At 49.7% G+C, this 27,686-nt stretch overlaps 1 protein-coding gene across 1 annotated transcript; it reads left to right on the plus strand.

The window, feature by feature from the left end:
- Nucleotides 1–974: 974 nt before the first annotated feature.
- Nucleotides 975–27,546, plus strand: CRLF1 (cytokine receptor like factor 1). Its single transcript, XM_044456007.1, has 8 exons — nt 975–1,044; nt 16,473–16,754; nt 18,695–18,824; nt 19,357–19,526; nt 22,702–22,859; nt 23,604–23,772; nt 25,945–26,129; nt 26,960–27,546. The coding sequence occupies exons 1-8, from the start codon at nt 978–980 to the stop codon at nt 26,981–26,983; spliced, it is 1,185 nt and encodes a 394-aa protein (XP_044311942.1). The 5' UTR covers nt 975–977; the 3' UTR covers nt 26,984–27,546.
- Nucleotides 27,547–27,686: the final 140 nt, after the last annotated feature.

Below are 27,686 nucleotides of genomic sequence, written 5' to 3' on the forward strand. Positions count from 1 at the left end.
TGGTGGGCAAACCGCTAATGAGAGAGAGATTTAAAGAGCATCTTTGCAGGAACCAAAGGGGGGGGGGGGGATAGCAGGAAGGGAAGGGAACGGAAGGGAAGAAAGGGAAGAGGAAACGGATGGGGAAAGGGGAAGGGAGGGAAGTGGAGAAGGAGAAGATGGGAAGGAAGAAAGGAAAAGAGGGGAGGGAATACAGGAAAGATGGGAGAGAAGAGGGAAAGGAAATAAAAACAGGTAGAAAAGGAGGAAGGAAGGAAAAAAGATAAAAGAAAAGGGAAGCCAGGAGAGAGAGAAAGAGGGGAGGACAAGGACAGAAGGGGATCACGCCCCCCCCCACCCACCCACACCAGGAATCCACCCGCAAGAGAAGAGCCAAGTAGTCGAGTAGGTATTTACTGCACTGAGTCAGAAGCGAGCTTTTCAATGTGGTGATTGAGTAACTTGCAGCGAAGGCCAGGAGGAGAAAGGAAAATGATCTGGAAAAGAGGCATTCGGGCGGGGGGGCTCGACTCCTGGCCCCGGACAGCCCCCTCCCCAAGGAGGAAGCCCCCCCAAGGCGCAGGGTGGCTCCGGGGGAGGGCGTGTGTCCCAGTTTAGCCCGGGCTTCTTAATTGCAGCGCCACCCCCCCTCCAAAACCACCCCACGGGGCGGGGAAGGGCGGGGAATGGAGCCACTTCGGGGAACTTGTCAAGTCTGAACTGCTCAGACTTGCTTTGGAAATTGCATGTTTGGCTCTTTTATTTCGGGGGGGGGGGGGAGCGGTGAGGAAGGAAAAAAGAAGACACTTCGGGGTGGAGAAAAGGGAAAGCTGCCCCCCCTCCATCTGCTCGTGAGAACAGCTTGCAAAGGCTATTCTGGGGAGGTCAAAGGGGGTCCTTAGAAGAAGAAGAAGAAGAAGAAGAAGAAGAAGAAGAAGAAGAAGAAGAAGGGGAACGGATTCCTCCCCCCCCCCTTGGATAGCGAGAGACCCTCAACAATGTTTCGTAGGATGGTGAAGGCGTTTTGTCTCTGGCTGTCAACCCTCCGGGTGGATTCTTTGATGTGTGAGTAGAACTTTTTTTGGCATCTCCAATCAGCGATGTCTCCCTATTAATTTTTATTTTTAAGGAGAGGAGAAATGTGGTGAGCAGATGGGGGGGCGCATAACCAGGCTGTGATAGGAAAAGATAGTGAGAAAAGGCGGGGGGGGATTGAGAAATGGGGGGAAGGAACCAGCCGCAGGAGGGCAGCTGAGGTGGGGGGTGGGCAGGGGTCGAGCCCTGATGGATTTTAAAGCTTCTTCCTCATTTTATAAACAAAGAAAAGGCAAAAATGGGCAGGTCTGTCTAAAATGCATCGCGTGCCCATGTCTGTACAGTTATTTTAAATTTAATTTTTTTTGTTAGGATACTGCTTGGACGAGGGAGGCAAAAAATCTAAGTCTGGAACATAGAAATAATAATAATAATAATAAGAATGATAATAATAAATGTTTCTAAAGAGCAAAGGAAACCAGGAAGAACCTTCTTTGCTTTGCCCAGCCAAAAGTCTGTAAATTCAGGACAATCAAAAATCCACCAACAGGAGAGAGAGGAAGAAAAGATCCCCCCTTCTATTCAAACAGTGGTGCTTCCCCCCGCAACAAAACCGCACCTCAATCCTGCAAAAAGTGAAATAAAATAAAATTCTAATTCTTTGAGTAGTTTATCGCCCCCTTTTCCCCCTTAAAATGCCTCTAGGGATTAACTTAATCCCTCCACACCCAAATCTGGTGCCCCCCCCCCGCAAATAATTGGGCGTAGCGTGTGTGTGTGTATGTGTGTGAGTGCGTGGGTTGAGTGGGATGGTTTTGGAAAGTCCCACGGCAATTTGAAGCATATTGGGGTGTCCATTGCTTGGGGGAAAGAAGAATTACAACTGCCAAAAATACCCCAAAGGAGCTGGGGAAAGCTGCATGTTTAAAATGTGTTTTTTTTTGGGGGGGGGGAGGTCTCCTTCAGCCCCTGAATTTACCTTTCATCTCCTCCCCAAAGAAATTTCACACCTTTCAGAGTTTCGCTGCTGCAGACAAACTTTGCTACGTGCCTTCTAGTTCATGTCTGGACGAAGTTTATGTCCTGTAGTTGGTTTTTTTTTGGCTGGGGGGAGAAAGCGGGCATGCAGATCCCCCGTAAATAAAACAAAATCTCTGTGCTGTAGGATGGAAAGTGTAGGCAAGCACCACAAACAGAAATACCTGGCTGGAGTGGTGGAGAGAACCGAATAACTCGCCCCCCCCCCCACAGCTCCCATTCATGTCCCTTTCTAAGAAATTTCCTTGTGAAAAGAAAACGATGGACCCTTTTTAAAATTGCAATGTTTATATGTGGGGATTTGGAGGGGGGAAGTGCTGTTAGTTTGGAAAGAACAAAGAATTTATTTATTCTTGGGAAAGGCAGAAGGGAAGGAGAAAGCTGACATCCCAAAAGGATCAGATCAGACATCTAGAACAGGCAAAGCAAAACACAAAAGACAGACAAAGCCCCAAAAAGATGTGGGGTACATATTTCCCCCCTAAAAGCTAGTCTTCCCCTGTTCCTTGGGAGGAGAAAACTAATTATATCCCTAATAAATAACAACAGCAGCATAATCCATAATCCATACCCTGCAAAGAAGGCAGTAGAAGGGACACCAAATTTTCCTCCCCAAATTGAGGCTGTTTCATTTTTCAAATAAGTATTGCCCATTATGTCTGGAATAAATTTTCCTTTCCCTTCTTTGGGTTTTTTGGGTGTGTGTGTGTGCACAGGTAATGAAGGGGGTTAGTGGCTTCTAACCCCAAATCCCACCTTACTGTACTTTGCCCAGAAAAGCTGGAATCCACAGATTCTTGGAGAGAGTATGGGTTAAATGTGGGAAGCCTCTTTCTTTGACCAGAAATCCACAGAGTTTCAGCCACCCCATTCCTTTCCAGATAGTTTTGGTGCGAATTTATCTACCTCCGCCCTCTCTCTCCCCAAATTTGATGTCTTCCACGAGCACTAACAGCCCCCCGAATCTACCCAAAGCCTCTGTATGCCTCAAAATCCTTCCACATCTATTATTGCTCTCCTCCTCAAATATTGTATGTGTGTGTGTGTGTGTGTGTGTGGGGGGCCTGCCATAGAATATAATTAGGATAATTAACCTTTCCTTTTGCTGTCCCAGAGGAGATTAATCTAACTCCAACAGGAGACAATAGCAGAAAATGACATTCCCCAAAAATCCAGGACTGCCCCACAACTCATTACGAGAAATCTGCATTGAATCTTGGCCCATTATAAACTTGCATTAATTTCTCTGCCCCATAAGGGGCAAATCCACACCACTAATCCCCATGGAAGAAGGCAGCTGATACATCCCCCTACCGTAGGCACCGCCAAACCCACCAACCATCCCAACATTTCAAACCCCACTTAAAGAGGGAGCAATAAACCTGTCATCTTCCATGCTGGGAATTCAGTAGCCATATTTCTGGATAAAAGCAACAGGAAACCAACTACGTTTCACTCAGATTTGTTCTATGATATCTTAACAATGTTTGAAAATGTGTGTGTTTTTTTAACGTTCCTCTGTTATCAGCCATGTAGATCTTTGGTGCAAAGAATAGAGTTTTAAATATAAAAAGCCCTATTTTAAAAAATAGGATCCAAACTCTTCTGGATAAACGGGTAAGAGAAATCTTCCCCTCTAGAGGGCAATAGATAATTTAAGTGCATTTTAAAAAATTAGTTTAGGAATAACCTCAGTGCAGCTTTTGGGCCCAAAAGTAGATTTACAATGTTCTAATTGAAAAACAAAAACTGCAGTGGAGAATCCATTACATGGGCTCATCTGGATAAAGGACTACACAGAAACTTATTCCACAGAGGGCAGGAGATAAACTTCCATACACTTCCCAAAATAGCAAAGAATCCATAAGGAGAGGATGACAGACAATCCACCCGATATTACAAGCACAGACATTCAATCGTCTTACTCCATAGAAGACAATCTTAAGCCCATTTTATATACTGCCTATGAACTGCAAAAGAGGGCTTTGATTCTCCTTTGCTGCAACGGACAATCAAATTTTGCCCCAGCCGCTCTTTTCTACAAATGAAAAAAGAAAAAGAGAAAAAGACATGTTGCTTTATACAGCAGCTCAGATCCTGTTCCACAGTAGTAGAAAAGGACAGGTCTCTGCCCTCCAGGAGGCTACAATTTACAGCAGTGAAGACAAAGAACACACACTTGGATGATCCAGCAGTGAGATGTACATGAGGGAGCCGTAGAAATTGTGGATTTTTTCCCTGCATGCTGAGAACAATGATATGCTTATGCTTTTGTCTTTGGGAGAATGAGAAATTGTATATGCATTCATATGTATATATGAATGAGGAAAAACTCTGGTCTTCCTTAATTTCATTGACTCATGGTGGATGTGTTGGGGTGAGCTTGTCTGGAGGAGAAAAAGTGACTGCTTTACCCCCCCCCCCAGCCTTTGCTTGTTACACTTTTATGAGGACATTTTGGAAAAAGAATGGATATGGATGTGAACATTTGTTGTTGGGGAACATGGAAACACAAGGACTTTTTAAAAGGGCCTTCTTCAGGCAGTGCCAGAAGGAGAGCCGAGCTCGAAGTTTAAAATTTCTTTCCTTCCTTTTGTGTGTGCTCCTCCGAACAGCATCTTGCGGGAAGAGAGTTGGGCTGTATGCACAGAGCGTTTCCACCCATAGAAGTGAGTGAGCTTTCGCATGCCTCCCCCCCCCCCGCAGCCCCTGAGTGTTGTAAACACAAAATTAGGCTTTCGTTCCTGGAGCAAATTTCATGGATTCCCCAAAGACTAGAGGTGATGGTTAGAGATCAGCGTCTAACTTCCCTTCTTGCACACAAACACACAAACACACACGGCCAGTCTTCTCCAAGAACAGGAAGTATACACTTCCTCTTCAGGGTGAGAAATTTGTCCAAGGAGGTGTGTGTTTTTTGGGGTTTTTTTGTGAGAGTGCATGATGCATGACCAGGCCAAGAAAAACTGGTGGTTGGCTGGACAAGCTTAAGCTTAGCACATTGTCCCGGGAACGATTCCTTTGCGCTTTACCATGTGGATCTGGAGAGAGATGTAATGCTAAGATGGTACGTGTGCTCCGTCCTGCCCTAGAACTGGTGCACAAAACCACCCGTGTGTCACCGGAAAAGGGGGATCAAAGGAGACCTCTTAGATTCCCAGTTCCCGAGCAAATATGTCTTTCCCTGCTTTTCCTTCCACGCATCAGGAGAAGCACCGTATTTGGAGAGTAACATGCAGGACGACAAAAAAATGTGAAGAACTTTGCTAGTTCACTGTTAAGCACAAGCACAAGCAAAACTGCAGCTTTTTCTTCATTGCGTTATGATCTGGCCCTTCCTCTCAGGAGCATACTGGTGGGGATGATGGGAATTGCAATCAGAAACATCCGGAATGGTTTTGAAGATGGCTCTCTTAACCTCTACACACAGGAAGGAATGTAGGCAAAGAAGGCAGGTGTTCAAAGAGCTCTGTGTGTTTTCGCAGTCCTTCCAACAACCCTGTAAGGTAGTCCAGTCATTATTTCCATGTTGAAGGGTAGAGAGAGACCGGAGTTCCCCTAAGCAAACTCCAGTCTCTCTCCACCCTTTAACATGGAGGGTGCAATCCAAGGCACGCTTGGGCGAAAAAAAGTCCTGGAATTTCCGGGGTGCTCCAGCCAGCTTGAAAAAAGTCGCACTGGTTGCGATTCAGTGGACAAAAATGGGCAGGGCCTTTTCTGTGCTGGTCCCCAGACTTGTCTCCATCTTCAATTAATTTTCATCATGGCATTGAAAATGGTTTCCCTTTGCTTCTGCTTCTCACACAATCAGGTCAGCTGCTGGAAGTCTTCCCCAAATTCCTGCTTTTTGGAGCACCTTGTTACTACAGGTTCCGCCGCTGCATTTGGCCTTGCGCCGCTGATGCAATTGGAGGGCAGCAAGGAGGGGCTTTGGTGCTCAGTCCGGTGCTCAGCAGAGGAGTGCAGAGTACAGAGGCCACCTGGCTGTCCATTTCCCTAAGTGGAGCCCACCAGAGGGCTGTGAGGCTGGTGCAGGGCAGCCTGCTAGGCAGGGAAGCCCCTGAGGCCAGCTTGGCCAGGGTGTCCTGCCTTTGCCTGGGAGAAAAGCTCCACTAGACCTCAGGACTGGCCCTCCCATGAGGCAGAGTGAAGCAGCTGCTGTAGACGGCACATACGGGGAGCGTGGCCGGGTACGGGAGGAGACCCTGGTGTGTCATGGGCCCCTAACCTCGCGTGCATCGGAGGCACATGGAAGGAAGGCTGCCAGTGCTGAAGACGGAAACACGGCCCATCCAGTCAGCTTTGCACATGGAATGGGAACAACTCCATGGTCAGCATTTGCAGCTTTCATGTTTGTTTGTTTTCCCAGTCATGTGAGAGTTGGGTAGCTAGGATACTGAAGCCCCATCTTCCCAGAGCTTGGGAAAGCTAAGTTAATGGCCCCTCTGGCTCCTGAGGCTGCAGTTTTCAAGCATCATTTGACAGCTTATGGGCTAGAAACTTGAACACTGAGATTTTTAAGCTGCTCTTCACTGAACAGACTTGGCGTCACTTTCTACATGTGTTCCCCCACTTTTTCTGGGGTTGGGGTGCTTCCTGCAAAATGGGCAAAGGCTACAGTTTGCGGTTATTTCTATTCTCCCCTCTGTTTCCCAATGCCAGGGCAGACAAGGGTTAGGTAGTCAAAACAGTGCCCTGGGCTGAGGCACTGTGAGAACCCACAACCCCAGGTTGAATATGGCTTGAGCGTGGCTTGTGCTGAAATAGCTTGACCCCAACCGTGCTAACAAGCCATGACTGGTTAACCAGGAGCAGCTGTGAAGAGAAGCTGCATCTGTTTGTTTGTGAACTGGGGGAACTTCACCATGGTTTGTTATCTTGGCTGGGTTCGGACCACATGATAACCTGTGTTTCAGCAACCCATAGTTCAACCATAGTTTGACCTAACCCTGATTCAAGGAACAGTATGTCGGCTAATCATCGGGAGTTCTTGGTTGTCAGTTAGGGGCCTAAAATCTTAAATTTGCATATGGTGGGGAAAAGGCAACTGCAGTCCAAAGGGGTGGGGAAAGATTTCTTTTTCGAACATCCACTTAGACCAAGCATGTGCCCAGGGAAAAGGACCCCACCCTGCACTGGATGGAGAACTGTCTTTAGGGTGGCCAGTTGGGCACCCTAAACCCCATCCGGCCTTCAGCAGCCCGGCCCGCTGCCATTATCCAAATCAAGGTGGGCAACGCCTCATGCACCCGTCTTGGGCCAGAGGTGCAGCTCTGCAGGAAGCAATTACAGAAACCTGATCCCAGCGGATGCTCATTTAACATCTAGTTGCTACATGCGAAACGAGTTTCCTCCAGGATCAGGTTCCTGCGTCCCAGAGACCTTGCAATCTGTCGGTGGACAGGAAGCCAAGACACCAGCAGTCCCCGTCGCTTCATTCCATGGAGTTGCCAAGACAGGTTCCGGCAGAGCACCTGGGCGAGTTTGGTGGACTTCCTTCTATGTGCTGGGGTCAAGAGACCCCAATTAACTAACTTGGCCCCCTCCCCAGTGAAATCAAGGCACCCGGCTTACGCTCCAACCCCAGGGGTCTCTTGCAGAATGCAAGAGGGGGGAAACTCAGCCTGGCTTTGGGGAGGGGGGAGCTTATGAGTCTGTTGTCAGAACTCCCCCAGTCTAGACCATTGGTGCAATGCTTCAGTGGATGGAAAGTGGGGAAAGCAAGAGCAAATCTGTGGAGCTCCATTATTTGAAGGATCATCCAGTCCAATCAAATACTTTAGGCAAGTGGCCAGTCCTCAAGAAAAGCCAGGCGATCAGGGTGCCATGGTCAGGGCAAATTGTTATTATGATACTGCTTTTCTCCCCCTTGTAAGGCAGCTCACAAGTTTCTCCTGCCTTCCTCAAAACAACCCTGCGAGGAAGGTTCAGTTCAGCTTGGCTCAAAATAACCAGCAAAGCTCCGTGGTTGAGGGGTGACCAGATTCAGTTCTCCCAGGTCCCCAGTGCAGTGCTTTTCCACCGGCTGAATTCTATGGGGGAGACCCCAGTAACTTATTTTCCTGGCGACGCAAAGACCCCGGCGTTCAAATCTAACATGTGTAGCCATGCTAGAATAAGCCCACTGCATTCTATATGTTTTTGAGTTATCAGATTCAAGATTGAAGTGGGAGGGATGTCTGCCTGTGTTCAAGTGCACAGAGCCATCTGTTCATTTATGAGTATTTATGCACAGGTAAAAGGACAGAAAGGACAAAATTTAGCACTCACATATGCTAAATTCCACCTGAAGATACAACAGCAGGAACAATGGCTAGAATTGCAGGTGCTTTTTATGGACTGCGAACTGTTTGCTTCCCTCACTTTAATTTTGAGTGTGTTTTAATTTTTGTTTTGTTCTTGTGTTACATTTCCATTACAGTTTTGGTTTTTACAGTGAGCTACAACTTTTCTTTCATACCATTCCTTGTGTGGTTTCTACTTTTATTGTCTAATTTCAGCCCTGAGAGTTTTAGCTATAGGGTTGACTCATCCTTTGAAATAATAAGCATAACCATCCAGGATCTATCTATCTTCCTTCCTTCCTTCCTTCCTTCCTTCCTTCCTTCCTTCCTTCCTTCCTTCCTTCCTTTCTTTCTTTCTTTCTTTCTTTCTTTTTGGTGGAAAGGCAGCATATAAGTATAAAGAATGAATAAATATATAAGACAGAGATCCTAAGGTCCCTAAGATAGCATCTAGGAGACCATCCGATATTTCAGGTTCCTGTACTGAGATTGGAGAAAGTTTTATCTATTTGTTTATTTAAGCCATTTGTATGCCGTCCTTTGCAAGACCCTCAGGACGGCTTACACAAATAAAATTCCAAGATACATAACCATATAAATAACATAAAAACATTCCACAATATATCCTCTCTTAATTAATAAAAATAAAAAAACAAATAAAAATGCAACTGCAAACAAATTAGCAATATTATTAAAATAGTTTTAGTTGTTAAAATGAAGCTTAAATGAAAAGGTCTTTACCTGGTGCTGAAAAGAGCAGAGGGTTGGAGCCAGGTGGACCTCTCTGGGGAGCATGTTCCATAGTCTGGGTGCCACCGCCGAGAAGGCCCTTGTCTTCCAACCTTGGAGGCAGGAATCTGCAATACGATCTTCATTTCCCAATGTGGGAAGAGCTACTGCTTTGCCACGTCCAGGAAAGGGACTTTGGAGAGGAGTCGGGCAGGGCAGGCTTTGTAACCCGTTTCTCAGTGCAACCTGCTATCCAGGTGGGGACAGTGACACATGAGAACTCTTGTGCCCATCTGGACTAGGCCCCCACAAGACAAACATCTGTGCCCTAAAGTCTCTCTCTGTGTCTCTTTAGGGGGACTCCCCAAAGGGACGCATGGCGGGGGGAGGAGGCGCTGGGGGGAAACGCAGGCAGAAAGCCTGGGGGGTGTGGAAGACCCTGCGGGGCGAACACCAGCTAACCCAGGGGGATCCGGCAGAGCAGGGTCTCTTCAGGGCCTTTCTGGCAGGGGCCCCAGACAGCAGGACAAGGGAGCAGACGGCCTTCCAGCGATTCAGAGTCCAAATGAAAGATTTGGGGTTCTGGCCCTCCATGGGCCGCACCTTAACAGTGTCTTTCCAACAGAGGATAACCTGCATACAAAGCCCTGACTTGCAACTTCCAAACATGGCACAGTCCTCTGCAGAATGGGACACTCGGCCTCCCTCTATTCTGCCTGCACCGGGCATCACTCCATAAATGCGTCCAGCAAGAAAGCACTCGACGCATGGAACATTTAAATTAAAAAACCTTGTACAAACAGCCCGTTCGTCCCCCTGGAAGCCATGGGCAATGTTCATTCTTTCCATTGCTCCTTCTCGACCCCACAAAAGGCACTGTTGACTCTGGCCACTTTCCCCTTTGGCTTTTTGAAGGATGACCCCAGCATAATGATAGCTCAAGTCAGGAGGGATGCCCATAATGTTTTACAGAACTGCAACTGTCTGGGGATTAGGGTACGTTTCCATTTTAAATAAACACGGGAGTTAAATATATGCTTATTATGACTAGGAACGCTGAGAGACTTGGTGGTCACCCCTTTCGGAGCACCATTAATCTAGAAAACTTCTCATCCGCCACATCTGCAGTGTCTCAGGCAGCTTCCGAAACACACAAACACGCTTTAACAATGACTTCCTCACTCTTGAGAAGGAAATCAAGAAATAAAAGCTGAATGTTCGGAATCTGATCTATTCCAACTAAAACCAGCAGCAACGATTCTTCACCACCGTCTCTGCTTTCTCCGGCTTAGTGTGAAGCTCACCCATCCCAATGCCAAAATAAAAAATCAAAAGACAAGGGTGTTTGCTCTATTTTGCTTTTTCTTGTGGCATTACAAAACCAAGGAAGTCTTTTCTCTCCTTGAAGCGGAGTTGCTGCAGTTCAGGAATGCAGAATCATTCCAGTCCAACTTCAGATCATGAACCTGGCAAAGCCCAGGTCCCAAATCCTGCCTGAGGTAGGCCCCGGATCCGGCCCACTTCGGATGGGGTCCCATCTCCAGCTTTGAGAGGATAAAAGACCTTCTTCCATTGCTGTGGATGACATTCCTATGACGCCCCGCCACAGCGCAGGGTACAGCTCAGCACCAAACCCCAGGGCCCCTTACCTCCTCCCTTGGCAACCCGTCCATGTCTCCACAAGTGCTCCCTCTGGGGGCTCATCCCTTTGGCAGCTCAGCAAAAGCACCGTCCCCTCTCTGGGCAGCTCTTGGACCCATGTCCCCGGCAGCCCCGGTGCAAGAGTCTTTGCCTTCCTCCCCTTTGCATGGACTGAGCTGTCCAATAGCCGTTGCCAGTGGTGTGAGGGGCTTGGGTCCCTCCCCGTGGGGGGCCGGCGGGCGATGTGGCACCTGTCTGCATCCTGGCTGCCCCACACGTGGGCAACACCTCTGACTGGCGAACTGCAGTGGGGTTTTACTGGGAGGGGGGCGGCTCTTCCCTTTCCAGTTTTTGCGCTTTCCAGTTGCACGTTCTGCTCTTTCAGCGAGTGGCCAGCTCTGCTGACATGCTTCTGGTTTCTCCCCGGCCCCAGCACGATGCCTTCATGGAGCTCCTGTGCTGATCCTATTCTAGTCTACCCAGCTGAGACTTGTTTAGGTTAGAGAATTTCTGCCTGTCCTTCTTTGATTGATGCCTCATGACTGTGTCAAGCAAAATGGCACTCCGGTTGGCCGACAATCGTAATAAACTTGGGAACCATCATCAGCCAAATGCATCCAGAACACAATCCCATGTCCCCTAGACAGACTCTGAGGGGCCATGGGAATCTGTGGATCCCCAGCTCCACCGCTGGAGATGGCTGGCCAACCTCGGAGCCGGGAATTAGCCAACCTCCCTCCAGGGGACTCACAAAGGGCCACACTGGCTACTTCACGAGGTTGGCTTGCAGGGGGGGAAAGGGGTCCGTGGGGGTGGGAGCCCAGGGTCCAAGGCAGCCCACCAGCCCGTGAGATGCCCCAGCTAAAAGGGTGTGAAAGCCCATCACACAAAATTGCAGAACACAGGGCAGGCGGTGCTTTCGCCAATCTACTCACTTTAAGACTCCGAATTTAGGACCCTAGCAGCTCTCTGCACGTGAAAAAAATGAAAGAGCACAGCACTCAGTTGCTTCCTCCCTTTCTATCTTTCATCAAGGTCAAACCAATTTGTCTGTTTCCACATCCCCCTCCTGGCCTGCTGTCTCCTGATGCTGATCTGGGGAGGGGTCTGAGCTGGCCCTTTCAATTACTTTTGATCGGGTTCCCTTAGCAGCCACTGTCTCCCTTCGCAACGCCAGCTGTTTAAAGCACCAGTAATGAAAAGAAGTGCAATAAAGCCCAGCCGTTTCAAAGGAAAAGAAGAAATGTTTCCGACACCTCGGAAATGTGGTTTCAGTTTCCACCATTACTTAACACCTGATCAGTAAAAGGTTTTGTCCCCTCACTTTCCTGAAAAGGAAAAAGCAATAACACCCTCCTGCAGAAATACAGGACGGGACTCCGTGCTCCACATGCCGGCCTCTCGCCCTCTTTCCCCTCCTCCCACTCCCCCTGCTTTTCCGTTCCAATTTGAAAATGTCACACCTTTCGCTTTTAAAACACATGTTTGGGTCTGTGCCCACAAAGCGCGCACTGGGGTGAGTGGAGTGCAGAAGGAAAGGCCTATTCCTCAAAAAGCAATTTGCCTCTCCGGTCTGCCAAGGGTGTGAACCACAACTGCTTGCACGATGCCCCGATTTGCTCCAGGGGTGGGGTTCAGAAGGGCGATGGAGGAGCCAGCAGTCCCTTGGGAAGCCCTCGTCTCTGCAGAGCTTGGCTTTGCGGATGCCTCCCTTGTGGGCTAAGGAGAGCTGTCCTGCTGAAGGGAAGGGACACGGAGCACTCTGCTTGGGCCCAGGAAATAGGCTGCAAGGTGCTGCACAGGCTCATGCGTTTTATTTCTGTTCCTTGCAACAGCTTGAGCTCTCTGTCATTTACAACCCTTCATAAAATACAATAAAATATATTTTATTGTATTTTATCAAAGAGCAACCAAAACACTGTACAATCACACTGCAGAAATCGAAAACCAAATGTGAACACCAGATTAGAGCAACGTCAAGCACTAGGACCGGTTTATACCACCAGACCTGTTAAAAAAATAAAGTCGAGCGGCACTGTGCAACTTAATGCTTTTAAAGGCTTTGGTTTATAGAGGCAGCCTGAACCTGGTGCTGAAAGGACAGTGAAAGTGGCACCACGTGAGCTGTGCTGGGGAGGTTGTTCCACAAGAAGGGTGCCGTCACCGAAAAGGCTCTTCTCCTTTTTGCCACCAGCTGAGCCTCTTTGGAGTTGTTGTTGTTGTTGTTGTTATTATTATAACATTTCTATGCCGCCCCTTGCCGAAACCTCGGGGCGGCTTACAACACAATAAAATACATTGAAATACAATAGAACATAATAAATTACCATTAAATGCAAAAATACAAAAAATACATTGAGTTACAAATATAAAATTAAAATTATCAGTATAAAATAAGTAAATAAAAATATAGGAGAGTTGGCAGTCGGAGGAAAGACTTGGACATTGGCATAAGAGTATCTGGGCAGGTGGTTGGTGGATTCATCAGGTGCCACGGTCTCAACTTCATGACATACCGTATTTTGTCCAGCCAGACATGCTCACTGGGGCCTAAACTAACCACTACCATAAATATTAAAAAAGCAACACTAAACAAAAAGAGGGACTCGTATTGGTTGTGCTGCCGGCACCCACAATATGCACATCTACATATCACAAGCAGATTTGTGATATATAAATATCATGTACCATAAATATTCATTCCAATATTGTGAATATGCATTTCTGCTGCTGCAGTGCTTCACAGAAAATGACCCCGACTGTCATGGCACTGGAACGGTTGCCCCAGTGGTCGGCTCCGAGGAAAAACATCACGATGCCAAGCATTATGGAGACCGTCCCAGGAAGGGAGCTGTTGAATTTTCAAGAGCCGCTTTAGGGGAAAGCGAAATCGAGCATTTTGAACCCTTCCCAACCTGCTCAAGAAGAGGTTAAAGCAGCGACAATTTTGCCTCCCCCAAACCCCAACCCTCCCTCTCTCGTCTTTGTTTCCCGTTACTAAAGAGCTGCATTTCTCCAACCTCAGCAAAGTGCTGTTCTGATGAGATGCGGCAGAACTGGCCAGATCAGCTCTAAAATAAGAAATAGATGGGGTGAGCAACCAACGCGCACCGATTCTCTGGTCCCTTGATGAGCTGAGGGATTGCTGTGCAGAATTAATCTTGGACCCCAGGCCCTCTGTTGTCCCAGCAGACCAAAGAGTTGGTAACCGCTAACCTTAATATTTGGTTGGCCTTTGGCTGAATGGTACCAGATGTGCTAGGTTTTGTTCTCCCTCCCTTCCCACCAGAGGACCAATTAATGCTGCAAAGGCCATGGGGTTTACTCAAAGGAGAGAGAGAGGCTGAGGGAGGGAGAGAGAGAGAGACGCTCTTAGGCTGTCTTGGAAGAAACCACAACGGAGCCACGAGTGTGTTGCTGATACAGATGACAAACGAGAGCATGAAAGGGCCTAAAATGCACACAGCCAAATGCATAGCACTCGATCAGGGCACAGAAGCTCAGCCCGGAGGTTCTGGCCTCCCACTCTGGCCCAGTAGAAGTGCCAAGGTGGCCGCAGGCTTTCTCCCAAGTCGCAGCTGCTCTTCTCACCCACGATGCCTCGGTTGCCTTCCAAGGTTTGGGGTGGTTCTTCCCCACCATACTAAGAGGCTGAAAGGACTCCCCGAAGACTTGGCTACGGGCAGGAAGAGCTGTAAACATGCAGACCGTTTGCGAATTCTGGCCCTGCCCTGGTGGCACCCACCACTGGAACATGGCCGCAGAGGGAATCCGGCCCTTGGGCTGGCATGAGTTCAACACCCCTGGTGCAGATCCAAATTCGGAGACAACAACGACTCTTGAAAAACAAAACGTCTCAGCAAGGGGGAAGGTGGGACAGCCGGCAGCGCCTTTTCTGCCAGGCGCTGTCTGGTGGTCTTCTTTCTCATTTCTCTCTTCCTTGGGTTCTAATGGGCAACCTATGGATGCTTCCAAAAGGAGAACGATCTGCTGGCCAGGGGGAAACGTGGCTTGAATCTGTGCTGGTTCCTCCTGGCAGAAATTCTTAGCCCAGATGCCTTCCACAAGCCCCCTGCCTCCACAGGGCAAACTTCTCCCCGTCACGGACCCCAGCTGCCTTGCTCCTCCTCTTCCTCACCATCACAGCCATTGATGGCCCAACAGCCAGTGGAGGGCATGAACAAGCAGGTTGCAGTGGGGAAGAAAAGGGGCACATTCAGGGGGTCTTGCCAAGCTCCAGACCCCCAGCACGTGCCTGAGCCTGGCATGGCACCACTTCTAGTGACGAACCTGAGCGAGCAAGTCTTGGCTGTGAGCACCCTTCTTTTCATAACGGCAGTAGCTCAGCAAGCATCCGGACCACTCCTGCTGCATCCTCCTCGCTTCTGCCCTTCGTTACCAACCCCTTGGGTCAAAGACTCAGCTAATTAATTTCTCCGGGTTTTCCTGTCTACCTTGCAGTGTGTGTGTGTGCGGGGGGGTGGGGGACCCACCGTGGAAACCTTGGTTTCTTGCTGTGGGGTATTTGCGTGTGGCTCCAGCGCATGAGATGGGAGTCAGATTTCCCTGTTGGTGGGGTGGAACCATTCACATCCATGGGGCTCCCCTTACATCTCTCGCCATCATCTAGGGCTGCAAGGGATGGTCAGGATCCTGGCAAAAAGACATTTCTGGACATGCACATGGTGGGCATGTCGTGAGCGGAGCCGGCTGGTGCTGGAGGTCAGACTAGATGGCCCCTTCTGACTTGCTCTGTTTCTCTGTTTCTGTGATCCTGAGAGGCAGCACTTTGCTTTTAGGGGGTTTTTGCAACAAACATGATTCAGGATTTTGGTCTGAACTGTTCAAGAGTCATCCAGGGTGCCCTAGGCTCCAAATAGGACCCTAGGCTCCAAATAGGTTCAGCACCATGGATCTCTCCCAAACAGTTTCTGCACCATCCTTGAGACAATGGGCCGCTGTCAGTTTATTTATTTATTTATTTATTTATTAAAACATTTTTATGCCTGGGTTCACCCAAACTATGGCACACCCCTAACATTAACAGTACAACATTTTGCATGTCTTATTCTTCATTTCAGAACTCTCATCCTATCTGCAACTGCAGGCTTCTGTCCCCTCTGCAATACTTGCATCACTCAGCTCCCTTAAAAAAACAAGCTCCTTTTTGTTGCCCTAAGTCCAAAACATAGGATAAACATTGGCTTCTTATGATTTTTCAAATTCTGTGGCACACTTTGCCCTTCTAGATGTTTCCCGGCAAGTATTCCCATTGTTCCTGGTGCTTGGCCATGCCGGCTCGGCTGCTGGGAGCTGGGAGTCCCACAACAATCCCAAGGTTGCATGTTCCGGTCCGTGCTCTTCTAGAAGGAGCAAGCTCCCAGTGCATCAAGTCTTGGGAATGCAGACACGAATCAGCTTGACTGGGTCCCATGCTGGCCCCCTGGGGTCTCCCATCGGCAGCTCCCCCTTTCGCATTTGCTGCTGGCTCAGCTTTGGTGCATCTTGCCCCATTCTAACGAAAGGCAGGAAGAGCGTTAGGCAAAGCACACCTTGTATGATGGATAGTTTGAACCAGGTCGCTTTTCCTTCTGGCCTGACCCACCACCAGGTCACAGCCAATGGCAGCTTCTGTGGCACAGAGTCCGGCCCTCCGGCTGCAAGAGACTTCACCCCTCGTGGCCAGACCAGAGATGGTCTGGGGGATGTAGCTGCTCCACAAAGGAAGAGACTGACCTTCTCTTCTCTTCTTCCCTTCTTCTGCAGACCCGGCCACCATAAGCCCCCAAGACCCCACCCTGCTGATTGGCTCGTCACTCACGGCCAACTGTTCGGTCAGCACCGAATCGAACCTGAGAGCCGAGGATCTCTACTGGACCCTGAATGGCCGGCGGCTCCCAGGGGAGACCTACAAGGTTGTCGGGGCCACCACTCTGAGCGTGACCCTCTCAAACCTGAATGGATCCCAGCAGCAATCGGGGGACAACTTGCTCTGCCATAGCAAAGACGGCGGCGTCATCTTGGCTGGCTCATGTCTCTTTGTAGGACGTACGTCTGCTGAGCGGTTCCCTGCATCTCGTTCCTCTCCGCTTTTCTCTCCTCCCACAAGGGGAAATGGCCACACGCGGTTGCTCATGAACACTCCTGGTTTGGGTCTGCCTGTCAGACCCTTCCTCAAAGCCCTCCGGTAGTTTTCTGTCCCCGCTGCTACTTCCTCGGGGCATGTCTGGTCTTCCATGGGCTGCGTGGTTTGCAGTTGGCATGGCGGCAAAGAAGGACTTGTGTCCTTCTGAAAACGCCAGTCCTTTTGCACATGGGTGGAAGTTAGGCTTAGCCTCAGGACCAGCACTGGAAGAGTTTGCTGTTGGTACAGGGCAGGGCTGCTAAACCTCAGGCTGGAAGACCAAGTCTGGCCTACTTGGAGGCCTCCTTTCCACGTCCGCTGTTTCCTCAAACACAGATTGCTTTTGTATATTTCCTTTCCTCTATCCCGGGGTCCTCGAGCTTTTTAAACAGGGGGCCAGTTCACTGTCCCTCAGGCTGTCGAGGGGCCGGACTATAGCATGACCGTGATCGCGCCCGTCTTCCCTGCATGAGCGTGATCACGGTCGCAGCCCACCCACCCACCCCCCCAGCAGGGAAGACGGGCGCAATCGCAGACCTCTCTCAACTGAGTACACCTGTGCTGGCTCAGAGCTTTTGGACTCGCTCGGAGATCGTTGCTCCAAGCGAGTCCAAAACCTCTGAGGCGGGCCAGATAAATGGGCATGGCGGGCCGGATCCTGCCCGCGGGCCGTAGGTTGAGGACCCCTGCTCTATCCCCATTCTAAAATAGCCAAGACTTGGAAGAGCATTTGATTGAATTTCTGGGTCGACTTGGGGGCAGAGGCTGTGGAGAGCATGTGATGAGCAAAAGAATTTGTTCAAAGTAGTAAAACACATGCAAAACAGACTCATTAGCAGCACCATGTCCAGGAGCCAATAGGTTCGGTGCCATGGATATTCATCACAAACGGAGACTCGGCTCGCAAGTCTTGTGCTTCCACAGATGGGGCTTGGGTGGTCCCTCCATTTATCTGACCCCAAGCTCTGCTCCAAAGGACAAACAAAGCTAAGGAGCCCAGGCAAGTGGGAAAGAGAAAAGGCAAGCAGAGAATCGAAAGGGAGGGACAAGGAAAGGGACAATCTGGGGGTTTACGCTCCCCAAATTTGCAGCTGGCCACACCACGATGCCAGTTTCTGATGGCTCCTGGGACACTTTTTTCAAAATGTCAGAAAGGTCGCTTGCTCTTGATTTAGGGAGTGTAGCAGCAGGGGGTGGGGTCTTTCAGGGGTGGGGGTGACTGTTGCTGTGAAAAGTTATACTGAGATCACGGAGGTTAGACAGGCCCGACTGAACCACCTTTGTAAACACCTCTCGTCTCACCAACCTAGCGTGAATATTTTTCTGCTGGCGTCCTTTCCGTGCTAACATAAACTATTTATGCATCGTCTTTTCATGATCGCATCTCTGCCTTTTCATCTCAGGGGCTCCAAGACCTTTAGCCAATTTTTTAAAAAGTGTCTTGGGAAGGTTTTACCAGAAAATCCCCCTCCACACAAACACACCCTACCCAATGACGAGAGCTCTTTTTCAAGAGATGAAAGCTCTTTTGGCACCGCTTTGCGAAATCATGGTTGTCTGAATCAATATTCATAAGATGTTTATCACGGGCTATTTTTAAGATCCCCTCGGTGAGACTGCTAGAAACTTGGAAACTTTGGATGGGAACGGCCAAAGTTTCCCCTATGTCCACTGACCCGATTGTTACTACCCAAAGGAAAACTACAGGGCAAGCTTTGAACATCATAGTGTGGCTGAAGTTGGAGGCGTGTTGCTATTTCGTTTCCAGACCAGATCAGCTCTCGTTTCTCAGTGCGTGGAGGGGAGGCTGTGTTTCCCTGCTAATTCCACACTCCGATTACTGACACATGTTTCCATCCTCCAGTGAAACCAGAAAAACCAACCAACATCTCGTGTTGGTCCAAGAACCTGAAAGATCTCACCTGTAGGTGGACACCTGGCACAGAAGGAGAGACGTACCTCCACACAAACTATACACTTAAGTACAAACTGAGGTAGGGAAGTGTACAATGGATGGACAGTATAGAATAATAGTAGTAATAATGATGATGATGATGATGGAATGCACTCCCCAGAGAGGTCCACCTGGCGCTGGCATTATACTCCTTCCAGCACCAGGTAAAGACCTTTCTATTCAACCAACATTTGAATAATCAAGGGTTTTAGTTAAGATTTCTTTCTCGGTTCTCACAGTTGTATTTTCTATTTTTTCCTTCCTTTTCTTGAGTTCATAATGTTCAGTTGTTTTTAATAATTGTGGTTTTATTTTTGTATTTTATACTATTATACTATTTTATGCTATGTAAGCCGTCCTGAGCGCTTGCACAGAAGGATGGGATAGATAGTTTGATGATGATGATGAGCTTCCATACAGCCTGGAGCGCCTGATCCTGCATAATCATGAAAGCTACGTAGGATCGGGACTGGTTGAAATCTGGGTGGGGGACTTAAAGGATGTTCCCGCCCGGCTGCAGCAGGCGGTGCAGAAATGTAACGCGATGTAATAACGACGAAATCTCTTCCTAGGTGGTACGGCCGTGACAATGCTTGCCAGGAATACCACACGGCTGGCCCATATTCTTGCCACATTCCCAAGGACTTGGCGCTTTTCACACCCTATGAGATCTGGGTGGAAGCCTTCAATCGGCTCGGGTGGGCTGTATCGGAGCGGGTCATGCTTGATATCGTTGATGTCGGTAAGAATCATTCCCTCCCACCCCCTTCCTTGCTAGCCCATCCGGAGAAGCCCAAGGGAACCTCTGCGGATCACAACACCACGAGTGGAGAACCCACGTCCTCTGTCAAAACTCCACTTTCTGCCTCGCTTCGCACACACGGCAGAACTGAGGTAGCGATGCCCACGGCAGCTGTCCACTCCCAGAATCTGTGCCCAAGAGATAGACTGCCCCTGAATGGAGAGGCTCCTTGAGCGCTCCTCTGTGGATGCACCAGCCAGGAAGCAGCAGGCTTCCTTTGGGTTTTCCACATGCCACGGAACAGACGTGGCGTTTTTCTCCTTCTCTGCAACGGGGACAGACCAATCTGTTGATTTTGCTCTCGCTGAGACTGTAGGGTTTTCCGACTGAAGCTCATCTCGTCCTGTTCCTGCCTAAGGTTGCGAGCTTTTCTTACAGAATCTGTGTGACTCATGTATTTTGGGTGCTTCTCCCACACACTCACACTGTGCAGATTTCTGTTTGCATTTTTCAAAAAAGACCTATTTCCCCCCCAGTACTTTCCATGGATCCAATGCCATTTCCTGCACACATGCTTCGAACACACGCATTGTGTGTGTTCCACTAATACGCACATGTTCTTCTTTGGTGTCTTCTCTCCGCCTTCCAACACATGGCAACCCCCTTCTTGGCAGAAGGAGTGGTGCATAAGCATTAAAATCTCAACAAGGCCAATTTCTTAACCATCTCTAGGAAAAGGTTTTTTTCCTTTCCTTTCCAAAAAAATGCAGCGGGGGTGTAGGCATCCCAGAGATTAAGGTAAAGTTCCCCTTTACCTTCTCTGCATTTTCTGGAAGACACATGAATAGTGCTGTTATTGTCCTCTGGAATTGTTGGGCTATGAGGTCACAGCTCCATGGTGTGACATCACAGGAGTACCCCATTGACTCCTTGGCCTGGCCAGGAAATGAGCTGAAATGGTTTGGGACTGGGGGGGGGAGGGGGGGGTGAGCCAGGGGTCTGTTGCATCCGAAAGGGGAGGAAGAAATCCGGAAATCCAGTGGAATTGCGCTTAATCTAATTAGGAGATTTTTCCTGTATTTTCCTCCCCTGCCCACTCCCCCAACCTGCTTTTAGGTTCCTTTGCACACATCTGTTCCTTTTTACCCTTTCCCTTTCAGCCTGGTCTCCCGCCAAAGTCAAATCTCTCTACGCTGGCCAAGAGGGGACAGCAAATGGAGGGGTCTGCCCCTCCGTGTAGGGGAGGGGGCGGGGGGGCCTGTGGAGAGCCCTCTCCCGTATAAGGCAAAGACAAGACTTCCAAACTCTTGTTAGGTCTATGGCAGAAGCCCTGAGCCAAACCCTGGCCTGGACTCCTGGCATTACAGAGTGCCAAGAAGACAACCAAAGCCCCTGCCCAGACAGAGGGGGCTGCCCGCTGCCCCTCTCGTTCACTCGCTCCACTCGTTTGCCCTCTTTTCATTCAGCCAGGCCTGGGTGCATTCACATGTGTCAGGCGACGAACCCTGACGGGGCAACCCTAACCCCAACCTGAACCCTCCAAGGAGGATTGTGTTGCACCCCTGCAGGAATCCCGCTCCGTCCTCGCCTTGCCTCCATCCGGTTCAAATGGTGCGTCTGCAGCTTCAAGGGAGAGACCGGGTCTTTCGGGCGCACGCCCCCCGCAAAAGCCAGCCACCCTCAGGGGAGACTGCCTGCCTCATCTCTGCCATATGAGTCTTGTTTGGAGATGTTCTTTAACCAGCTGGGCACAAAGAAAAGCTGTAACAAACTGTTGCAGTTGTGGTCCATGAGAATGGCCATTCCTTCTTGGGCGTTTTTCTCCACCTTTAGGATTCCCCCTCTGAAAGATCTGACATCCTTCTGTAAAGCAAGGCGTGCCCTCTCAGCCACAGATCTCTTCCCCCTTGTGCCAGAAGCACCGGTTTGGCTATGCGTTGACTGGCACTTATAGCCTGAACGCTGGATGCTTGCCAACTGGAGCATGTCCCTGTTCTGCCCACAGCCTGGCAGGAGGCTTCCAAGCGCAGCTCAAAATGATAGTGCTTCTCTTGAAATGTGTAAGTGGAATGTCAAAAGACATTCAGAAAGAAACTGGGCAGCCACCTGAGTGGGATGGTGTAACTTGGTGTCCTGCAACAGCGGAGGGGTGGACTTGATGGCCTTCAGGGCCCCTTCCAGCTCTCCGATTCTATGATTCTGCAATTTTATGACCCAAGGCATTGCAACCCAATGGCCCCATGGCTCCTTCCAAACCCACTATCCTGTGTTTCTATGATCGTATTATCCATGGGGTTGGACCCAATGGCCTTCATGGCCCCTTCTGACTCTATGATTCTTTGATTCTATGATCCTACAATCCAGGGAGTTGGACCCAATCACCTTCTTGGCCCCTTCCAACTCTCCTATTCTGCGATTATATGATCCAGGGGGTCAGACCTAGTGACCTTCATGGACCCTTCCCATTGTACTGTTCTCTGATTCTACAGTTTTATGATCCAGGGCATTGGAACCCAATGGCCCCATGGCCCCTTCCATCTCTAATATTGTATGATTCTGTGACCCAGGGGTTTGGACCCAACAGCCCCATGGCCCCTTCCAAACCCACTATCCTGTATTTCTATGATCAGATTATCCAGGCGGTTGGACCCAATGGCCTTCATTGCGCTTTCCTATTCAGCGATTCTATGATCCAGGGGGTCCGACCCCATTGTCTTCATGGGCCCTTCCAACCCTCTATGAAAAGGATCGCTTCTTCCCACATGAAGTCCTGTTCTCTTGGACAAGCCGTCAGCCATGGGTTCGAGGTGACTTTTTCTGCTGTTGCAGAAGCTCCTCATGCGTTTGGGCTCCAGCTCTCACAGCCTTCCAACACAAAGACGCTTTTGACCCAACCGGTTCCACCCAGTCCATTCTCTTTGATCACAGCGACTCGTGTTGCCACCTTGCTTGGCGAGCATCAAATATCCTGGCTGTGTATTTGGCTTTGTGGCTACCGATGTCATCAGCGCACGAGGTCTGTGAGCTCTCAGGAAAACCTTCCTTTCTGGCCACCAAACATCCACCAAGAAAGCTCGGGGTGGCTGATGCGGCCCATTTTCACCCCAGCTCCCTCACGGCTCCCCTGGTTGGCATTTTCCGAAACATGCTCACGTCCACCGCTTTTGCTCTGCAGTCACGACCGACCCACCGTCCGATGTCCACGTGAGCCGCGTTGGGGACCTGGAGGACCAGCTGAGCGTCCGCTGGAGCGCACCTCCGGCCCTCAAGGACTTCCTCTTCCAGGCCAAATACCAGATCCAATACCGAGTTGAGGACAGCTCAGAGTGGAAGGTGAGCTGCGTTTGCTGTGGTGAAGAATTCATTCTGCAACTCCATGTCATCTTCCTCTTCTCTTCCCTCCCTCCCTCCCTTCTCATTGCCTCCCCCCCAACCTTTCCTGCTGCTTCCTTATTTTGGACTGGGAAAAAACCCCAGGCCTGGAGTCGGTTGCTGTGGGGGAAGCAAAACATAAACCATGTCCAGAGTGGCACATAAAGGGGGAGAAGCAGCCTTCCCCTCACCCAAAATTCAGGGGAAGGGTGCAGAACCTCAGGGGCCGCTTTCCCTGCTGGAGAAGCCCTCGGGGCCACTGACTAGAGGAGCCAAGGTAAAGACACTACTTACATCTTTTCACTTAAACCTCCCATCATTTTAGCAGAGCCAGTTCAGCCTTTTAGAACATCTGTTATGCAAGAGCTGGGAAAACAGCACATGATGCGGTCCCCCTACTTTCACTTCTGCTGGGGGACCCTGCTTTGCAAGGTGGCGTGCGCCTCGTGCTAAAAGCGTGAAGGACTGGCCTTCTGTGCTGAAAGCTCATTTTGCAAGCTCGGCCTCTGCAGGGTAGGAGGACGCAGGCCTGAGGTCAGTGGATGCGACACAGCTAGCCACGCACAGCGTCCCCGTTGTGCCCCGAAAGCCTAGCGGTGGGATTACCATGTGTGGCACCTCATCTTTGTTTTGGCTCCGATGGATCCAGCCTGCCAGGCTGAACCCACCTTCCAGACCCAAAGGTCATCTGCTTTCTTCCAACAGGTCGTGGACAACATGGGCAACCAAACTTCTTGCCGCCTGGCCGGCCTGCGACCTGGCACGGTTTACTTTGTCCAGGTCCGCTGCAACCCCTTTGGCATCTACGGTTCCAAGAAAGCCGGCGTCTGGAGCGACTGGAGCAACCCGACGGCCGCTTCCACACCTCGGAATGGTGAGTTGTCCCAACCCCTCCATCCAGGAGCCGGCGAGGTGTGCCGAAGGGCCCCAAAAGAAGGGCCGGTTCCTTCCGCAGGTGCCTGCGCTTGCGGCTCCCCTCCCGGCGGGTTTCTCAGGCGACCTTCCAGCGTGGGGCTGCGCCGCCGCCGTCAGAAATCCAAGCAGACGTCCGGAGAAACCGACTCCGTGCCAAATGCAGACTTGCGCCGTCTTCAGGGAAGGAAACCAAGCGCCTCTGGAGAGATCCTGACCTTATTGTATGCCTGGCACCTGGATTTCTTGTTCCGGAGCCAGGCTGGAGAGAGGTCTTATTTCCCAGCTGGGAACTCCACGAGCAATTGGCCCTGAACGCCGCAACAGCCTCTCACCCCTCCTGAGCCTGCCTTCACACATTATGTCATTTACGTTTGCTTCTAGGACACCTGACCTGGTCCCCTCTCCACTCACTTAAAGTCAAGTTTTTGGTGCACGCATGCTTAATTCCTGCCTGTTGACGGAGGAACCGGGCTTGGTGGGAAGCCCAGCTGCTTTGGGAAACGAAAGCAGGCAGGCAATCTTGCAAAATGGTCAGAGACAGTGCAAGAATGAGATTTTTTCCCCTCTGACCCCAAAAATGAGGAAAAGGGCTTCCGAGCTTGTTCGTATAATTATTTCGATTTTTCAACTTTAAGCTTTTATTCTCCAGCTTATCTCCAAAAGGTTCTGGGCAGCTTGCAGCAAGCCACTCAGTCATTCAGCACTTTTGAAAACCTCTTGGCCCATTTGAAACGTAACCCAAACCGCCAAAAGGATAGAAGAGAATCACAGGACAGCAATTGATGGATGTCAAAGGTCCCTCCACAAACTCCCACAACCCCCCCCCCCCCGAATGACACAACACATTGAAAAGGCATGCTGAATTTCTGACTAAAAAAGGAAAACCTGCTGGCAGGTCATTTGTGTGAAAGTCAGTCCCAGACCGTAGGCGCTTCTTGAGAGATGCCTCCAACCTGCCAGGCGTAGGAGTGTCCCTGATCGGACCGCAAGAAATCACTCCTGTCTGGCACCCTGGTTTAAAGCCCACCTCAAAAAGACCCCGTAAGACAAACACGGGGCCCTCTTCCTGACTGGGACAGGCATCAAATTGGGTGCCGAATGATATTGCTTAGCTCTGCTTTCCGAACAAGATGCCTGTGCGTGTGGGCAGAAACGGGGCCCTCGCTCACATCGTCCCCACTGCCTGTGCTTGGAGGGCCTTTCTCGCAAGATGTGTAGGACCCTGCCCTTATTTAAGGTCCTTGTTTCTACAGCCTTGCTCCAGAAGGACACGGCTTGCGAGCACAAAAGTCAGCTCCCAGGAGGGCCTCTCTGCCTGGTTTTGGGGGATCCTGTGTCCCCACAGCTCAGCACATTTCCCTGCCCCTCTGTGCTGTGCTTTTGGGGGCCAGAAGGGGCTGCCATGGAAGGAGGGGGCTGAGGTTGTTGCTGAACCATGGGTTGTTGTGTTGTCTGGCAAATGATGGTTTGTGCACCATGACCAAACCATGGTGTATTGTGGGGCTATGAACGGTAGGTTGTTCCACATGGGTTGTTATTATGGCTAGGTTCAGACATTTCAGCAATAAACACAGCCCTTGAGTGTGGATTATCATGGTTAATAAACTGGCTTGTTAATGTAACCGCCATTACATGGCAGTTTTAACAAGCATGGCTGTTAACTCGGACAGCATAAGAACCCATGTTTTAATGAGAATCCAAACTCAAGCTTTGAATGTGTTGTCTAAACCTAGTCTATGCGTTCAAGTTTTATTGTTGTAAAATGCTGTAAATGACCTTGATGCCCCCCAAACTTTTTTGCAAATAAGGCAATAAAGGATTTGGGCTGATGACTGATATGCCAGTTAACTTGTGGAACTCACTGCCATGTGATACATGCACAAGGACAACCAAGCCTGACCAATTCCTGGCTGGAAGCAAGTCCTGCTGGTTGCTCAGCCAAGATTTTTTGCTCAGTGAAAAAACAAACTTCCATGAGCAGAAGCAGAATAGCTACAAGCTTAGTTCAGGAGACACGGAACCGACGGTGCGATTTCCTATACAAAATTGTCTGGCCGTGCTGATTGGAGATCTCATGGAATCTGTGGGAGCACCAGTAACTTTTTATTCCTCTCTCCTGCACCCCTGCCAGGACGAACACCGGGTGTCTGTGAGCCGAAAACTGGAGAACACAACAATACCCTGCGGCGAGAGCTCAAGCAGTTCTTCGGGTGGATGCGGAAACACGGCAGCTCCTACGGATGCGCCAACCTGAGCATTAAAATGTACGATCAGTGGCGTGTCTCGCTGCAGAAGTCACACAAAGCGCGGAACCAGGTAGGTAAGGATTCCCGTGTTCTCCTCATTGAATGGTTGGAGGGAGGAGGAAGAAGGGTAGCTTGCTTGGGCTTGTAAACAGGACTAGTTATCTGTGGCGAACTGCTCAGTCACTCCAGGCGATCACTCGCCTGTTTGCCTCTGGGGAACAAGCAAGAAATCGGGTACATTGGAAGAGAGGTTAATTTTTTCTCTCAATGTGATTTAAAATGTTTTAATAAAATAAAATAAAATAAATAAATAAATAAATAAATAAATAAATAAATAAATAAATAAAAAAAAATGAATGGGGTGCTACAATGAAAAATGTTGAGGACTAGATTCATGTGGTCATTTGCAAGGCTGGGCTAGTTTCTAAAAAGAGAAAAGGGAAGTGGAATGTCTGAACCGAGGAGAATTTAGACCAACCCTGCCTTGGATCAGCACTCGGTTTAAAGGGGAGCCGAGAGGGGTTCTGCCTCCTTACCCTTTTCTGTGACTATTTAGCTGTTTTCTTAGCTGGGAAGTGGGGAAACAGACTTGAAGATTTTGTTAAAGCCTTTTGCATCGCTTAATTCTGAAATTCTGAAAGCTGAATTCCTGGCTCAGGTAAACTCCAAATAAAAGGAGACAAATGGCAGAGCCCGAAGCCGTTCCCACGCCGCCGGCTAGCGTGGTTTGAAGCCCAGTTACAGTGCACACCAAACCTCCAGGGATGGGAGTCGGCCCCCGCTGAGCATCTCTTGTAGACAGACACCTGGGATTCCAGCTCGTCCAAGCCGCAGCGGGGCAGAAGCTATATCCAAGGGGGTACGTGTGGATCCAGCTGACTCAGCCTTCTCTCTTCTCAGGTCCTATCCGGCGATAAATCCTAGCAAAATGCAATGGCAAGACAAAGGGAATCCCTCCAGCCAGCCTGGATGCTGTGCCCAGCTCTCCGGTCGAGAGGACAACCAAGGGGCTGCAAGATGAGGCAGAATCTTGCACCAGATGGCCACAGAACCCCGCAAGATGGCAAGCTGCCCCTGCTTCCTGCCCCCAAATAAACCACAGCCAGGTTCCCCTTCGAGACCCAGCTTTCCTCATCTCACTGCTTGGCCGTGTGTAAAAACGCCACATTTGGAATCAAGCATTTATTCCCCCCACACAAAATTCCCATTCAAATTGCCTTAAACTGCCCAGAGAACGTTGGCACGGGGCAGAATAGAAATGAAACTAATTCTAATAATGGTGGTGATGATGATAATATAATAATAAAAATTTGGGTCATCCCAGCACAAAGCAGCGACAATCCCCCCCTCCCGTTAAGCCGAGGAAAAACGAAATTTCAGTTCACCCCCAAAATCTGAGAAGAGGAAACTGATCCCAGCGTTTCGAAATCTTTGTTTGCGTGCCTGTTCTTTTCAAAATAAATTCTTGATGTGTGGTTTTGTCTTTCCAAGCCTGTCATATACGCAGTTGATTGATTGTTTGGTGTTGGAGCACATGATCTTCCTCCGCCCCTCTCCCCCGAACCCTTTTGAGAATAGAGGCCTTATTTAAGATTGCAAAAAGCAGGCCAGACCCAGGACCTAGGGG

The sequence above is a fragment of the Varanus komodoensis genome, unplaced genomic scaffold, assembly GCF_004798865.1.
Source record: "Varanus komodoensis strain SLA01 unplaced genomic scaffold, ASM479886v1 scaffold80, whole genome shotgun sequence".
In the NCBI taxonomy this organism is placed as follows: domain Eukaryota; kingdom Metazoa; phylum Chordata; class Lepidosauria; order Squamata; family Varanidae; genus Varanus; species Varanus komodoensis.